Source organism: Xenia sp. Carnegie-2017, unplaced genomic scaffold (genome assembly GCF_021976095.1).
Source record: "Xenia sp. Carnegie-2017 unplaced genomic scaffold, XeniaSp_v1 HiC_scaffold_6, whole genome shotgun sequence".
Lineage (NCBI taxonomy): Eukaryota > Metazoa > Cnidaria > Anthozoa > Malacalcyonacea > Xeniidae > Xenia > Xenia sp. Carnegie-2017.
The window spans coordinates 14,931,327-14,936,642 of record NW_025813526.1 but is presented as its reverse complement, the minus strand read 5'-3'; the positions used below and the strand labels follow the sequence as shown (position 1 = coordinate 14,936,642).

The 5,316-nt window shown below is 34.4% G+C and overlaps 1 protein-coding gene across 1 annotated transcript; it reads left to right on the top strand.

Annotated features, from left to right (window-relative positions):
* Nucleotides 1-485: 485 nt before the first annotated feature.
* LOC124457643 lies at nucleotides 486-2,423 on the top strand. Its single transcript, XM_047007862.1, has 3 exons — nucleotides 486-542; nucleotides 633-801; nucleotides 1,088-2,423. The coding sequence occupies exons 2-3, from the start codon at nucleotides 658-660 to the stop codon at nucleotides 2,054-2,056; spliced, it is 1,113 nt and encodes a 370-aa protein (XP_046863818.1). The 5' UTR covers nucleotides 486-542; nucleotides 633-657; the 3' UTR covers nucleotides 2,057-2,423.
* Nucleotides 2,424-5,316: the final 2,893 nt, after the last annotated feature.

Here is a 5,316-nt window from a genome sequence, read left to right as displayed (position 1 = left end):
TTTGGACATTTTAACTAAGATTTACCCATCTATTCAAGAAAGACAGTTGCACTAAGCTGTTCACAAACAGTCAAAAACACAAGTAATGCGCATGGGATTATGCATTAAAGCTTAACAACACATTGACAGTGTAAAGATTGCCGTTTGATATTTATTTCTAATATAGCTAAAGCATTACTTGAAAAAATATACGTTATTTTACAGTAGATTTACCTCATTTAAATGTGTGTGTCTATTTCACAAAAACCTGAAGCATTATTTTCAATATTTTATGCTTACGGTATCGTGGTTGTTTTCGCTGGTTGTCATTACTATGAGCAGTAATAGAGATTTGTTTCGGGAGGGAGCGAATGTTAAAAATTTTTCTCAAAGTGGAAGTTTTGACAACCAAAATCCGCCATTACCGCCATGTTTTTGACCACGGGGTCCAGGCCCCTTTGCCCCTCCAGGTCTTTTAGAGCTCAATGGTTGCTCGAGGGTTTTTGGCAAAATGGCGTCGGTTGGCGAAATTTGATAATTTACTCTAACTTCGGCTTGTATAGGTTTCTTTATCCGATCATTCTTTTGTTTAAATTTTGGATATTTGGTAAGATAAATAGTCTTCTTACAATCGTATGTTTTTTGTTTTGAAGAAAATGGGATAATTTAGCGTCAATCATGCCGTTCCGCAAGGTAACGAATTACAAACGATTCAATGTTGGGGAATACATGCGCAACAAAATATTGGCATGGGAAGGAAATATGAGCAAGCAAAAGAAAGCAAAATGTGTGTCTAAGAAACTTAAACGTCTTGATGATAAGGTAAAAAATGTTTAGTAGTTTTATTTGAAATGATCTTTGCTTACTCGATCTTTTCTTATGTCAATAAGTCAATAACATATGCAATATTTTGACATGATGTGTCGAATTTTGTATTGATAGGCTTATTTTTTAATGAAAGATTGTTTTATACAGAATCGACATATTTAGCGCTAAGGCGTACTATTTCAGTTTAATTGTATTTTTAGTGTGAACTGTTTGTGCTTGTATTTTATATCAGAATATGTATGCCATTTTTGTGCTGGAACTGTATTCATAAATTTTACAGGTAAAGAAATTGGTGAATGAAGTAGAAGAGTTAGATAGCATCAGGACAGAGTTCATTGAAGGTGGAAGTAGGCAGGAGGAACAAGAGGAGAAAGGTTTTAGCATAGGCATGAAGGCAGTTGTTAGGCGAAGAAACAAACCAACTGGGCAAGCTTGTGTGGAGTCCACTGGTCGAACACGCAGGATGGAGACTATGTTGGCGGCTAATGCCATTCATGGAGGTAATAAAGATGATACAAAGCCTGGTGCCATTGGAATGTTGGAGACATTAGAAAATAAGTGCAAAGTGGGTGATATAGTAAAAGGATTAGAAAAGTGCAGTAAGTTTAAGAGCAAGGTTTTTCCAAAAATTTACAAAGAATATTTGAAGAAGTTCGAAAGATCAGATGAGAATATGTTAAGATCGATTGCTGTGTATTATGGCAAAGGAGTTATGGGCAAAGAAAAGTATAGAAGAGTTTATAAGGCTAGCTCATATGAGCAGATATGTGGTAGTAAGAGGGCTAAACGTGTTAGTGTTGCTAAATGTCCCACCACTCGGCTGGTTCCCTATGATAGATTAATGCAATACATTAAATCTATTGATATTGGTAAGTTATTTAGTATTCGTGAACATCTGTGCAATGGGTTGGATGAGTGTGAGAAGGTCAATGGTTTTTACAGAGATATAGAAGATATTCTTGTTAGGCTTGCAGAATTTTATTTGAACATTGGTAAGTATAAACTTTTCAACTTTAATCAGCCAAACTCATTTCATGTTGCTATTGGTGGAGATGGGGCCCCTTTTGGAAAAGATGATTCAGCATGCTCTTGGCTGGTAAGTTTTCTAAACATTGGACATGGCATGTTGAGCCGCAATGAAAATTTCCTGCTCTTTGGGGCTAATTTTTCAGAGAACTGTCTCCCTGTAATTGCTTATAGCAATCATTCTACAAAAAAACAATCATTCTACAAAAAAACAATTATTTAACAATTGCTTTTTGATTTGGCATTTGCTTTCTTTGTGATTTGTTACAAAGCAAAGTAATTTTATGTACAAGCTGAATGAAGACAAAGATATTAAAATAAGTATATTGTTTGGGTAAGTTGTAATATTGTAATTGTATATATATAATGTAACAAAACTATTTAGTCTTTTATCACGTTTCGACAAGTATAATCTGTGCAACTTAATCTTACCAGAATATGTACATGTTAAAGCATGCAAGCTTTACATGTGGATACAATCAAATTTGCATATATTATACTTATCTGAATTTTACATTGACTGATATTTGTGTAGTTTAACTAATTTTTAAAACCTTTGTCAACTTTAATAAAAACTCAAAGAAGCCAGAGTGTTGTGTCCTCATTGAAAAATTTACTGTCTAGAATTCGCAGGCAATGTGCTAGTTTTCCCTATTTTTGTTTTTAAAGCAGGCAATGCAACAATTACCAAGAGCTAATAAATGGCTCAGTTGTTAGTCAGGTTTCAACTTTTTTATTTGAAATAAATTTAAAAGGTATTTGTAGATCTCTTTGTTTTTAGAGGGATGACATGAATTAGGTTGAATTTTTTCATCTTTTTTCTTAATTTTTGAATGAGTTGCTTCTTTTGCTGTTTGGCAAATTTTATGGTTGTTTGTCTTTATGTACAAAATAAGAAACTGGAAGGCTCATCATTGAATTAACAAAGTCTTTCACCTCGGTTACAATAACTGCTGCTGTTTGACCCTTGCGACGTCCGCTAAAACTTCGCCTTAGGTAAGCAGCAACATCTTCCTTGGACAAGCCAGACAACAAAACAAGCAACTCATTCAAAAGGCGCATGGAGGTGAAGGATATCACCTCAGCCTTCTTGTTTTCAACCTGGTAACAGAAAGAAGCCACAAAACTATCCAAAGTGCAAACAGTACGCATGGTATGGTAGCAAAAAAAGCATGCAGAGTAACACTCGTAATTTCCCCATAATATGGGTTTCTGATGCTTTTTTTGCCACCAAGTTGTCGATGAATCCCCATTAGCCAAATTCGTGACTCCTCCTTTAAGAGCTTAGCTGGATTGATAGAAAGTCCCATCAATCTCAGCGAACTATTGTTGTGTGTCGAAGTCGACCTCTGCAAGTTGAAGCGTAGCTTGCACTTGCCCAACACACCGCTTTGAGACAATTTCCACATTTTCGCATTGCATGTCACTTGCAATGCGAAAATTGCCTCTTCAACTTTTGTTAAGGAGGAAGGTGGCTGTTGAACGGTGCTGTTGTATATGTCTTCTTGATGTAATTTTTCTTCTGCTGAAAATCGCACATTAGAAACAGCCGCCATCTTCATTAATTAATTATTTTAATCAAGTATTTTGTGCAAAAACCGCTGGACACAATGACTTACAAACTAGCGTTTTGGCATGCAAAAATGCCAGGCGTGATATTTGAATCATAGGATTATTCATTTTCCATGTAACTGTTTATTCTTGCTAATTTTTTTCTGTGATAATCTCGTAAGAGCAGACATCGACAGACTGGAGAACTTGTATTAGAGTTGAAATGAAGCACTATTACACGTTTTGCTACGTACGCAACGTCCTAACACAGTGGATTAGAGCAAAGACTGCAAAATAGCCATTTAAATTGAAGTGGATGTCAAGTCTTAAAGAATTGAAAATCGTAATGTTTTGCATTCTTTATTGTCGAAGGATGCTGATAAGCATTGATGGAATGACTCGTCTAATGTGGGCAGCTTATCGATCTTTTGGGTGAGTAATCACATTTTGGTTTTCTGTGAAGTGTTCGGTTATTTAAAAATTAAAATTCGGAAATCGACCGCGAATGCTCCTGCCTTCGTGTCTCTGAGAATCAATGTCCTAGAAATCATTATTGATACGATTTAATTTTAGAAATGCTACGTCCATTTCATTTGTGAAAAAGTACTGAACAATGTGTGAAATCCTTGTTTTTGTGAGTTACCGTATTAAAAAAAGGCACGAGGACGTGCACTAATCTGCGCTGACGTTTGATGTGTTAATTATCGTTGATGCAAAATTAAATATACAGTATTTTTTTTGAAATTGTTAAATAACTCATTATCAATGGTAACACAACCCTGCGCAAACGTGTTTCTTATATTATAAATGTATTTGTTATCATGCTGGCCTAAAAATATGCAAAGTTTCACCTGAACACACAGCTAAAAATGGTGTTTGATAAAAAATATAACGGGAGCACAAACATTATTTCTTGGAAAATATTTAAATTACAATAACTAGCCACACTTTTAATTAAATGACCGCGCACTGTTTGGTTGAAATTCGAAAAGAATACACATCATATCCTTGTTGCTATGTCTTCACGTTATTTTTCTCACCTCCCAAGTTTCGTATAACAAGATGCGTGGAGCTCTTCGTTTTTCCAACCAACATCGTGTCTTTATACATGTTTTTAAGCAATGAAATTTTCAAAGAAAGTTTTATCTTTTTTGCAGGTATTCTTTTATCGTATAATGCTTTTTTTGCCTTTCTTCACACTTTTCTCAATCGTTGCCGTTTTGGAGTGGATGAAAGGATGAGAATGTACGGCTTTTCTTACGTCAACATTTCTTATCACTTGGGGATCAGTTAGGTACATTGGCATTCATTTGTGAACCTGATTTATTATTGCATATTTGAATTATATCGACTTTTTATTTTAAATATATTATAAAGGGGAGTTGCTACCTTGAACATAAAATTGTTAAGACTATATTTATCTATGCATCTTATAATCTGAGGAAAGCAATAAATTTCAAAATAACTTACGTAATACGGTGTGTCATGCATGCATGTATTAATGTTGTTTGGTCCTCCAATTATTGTTATGGCTACGTACCATGCTCTGACTGTTTATAATAAAAGTCGTTCAGCCTTTATACCAACATCCACATTGCTAGAGATTCTTATAAAGTCGTATTTCATCATTTTTTACGTGCAAAGAGTTTGCTTATTATGTACGTATAGTCCATTACTATTATATAGCAAATATTATATTCGAAGAACAGTCTGAATAAACATCCCTTTGGTCAGTACATGTTGCGTATTAGTTTTATTCTAACGTATTCATTTTTTGTGTATATGAAAAACTATACCAGAAGGCTTTCTGTTTCAGATTATTTTATAGTTACGATATCAAATCTAATTTAATGGCGATTGGTATAGCCATGGCAACAAAATCTATGACGTTTGCTGTATAGTATTTTTTTATGGAATATATCCTTTTCATGA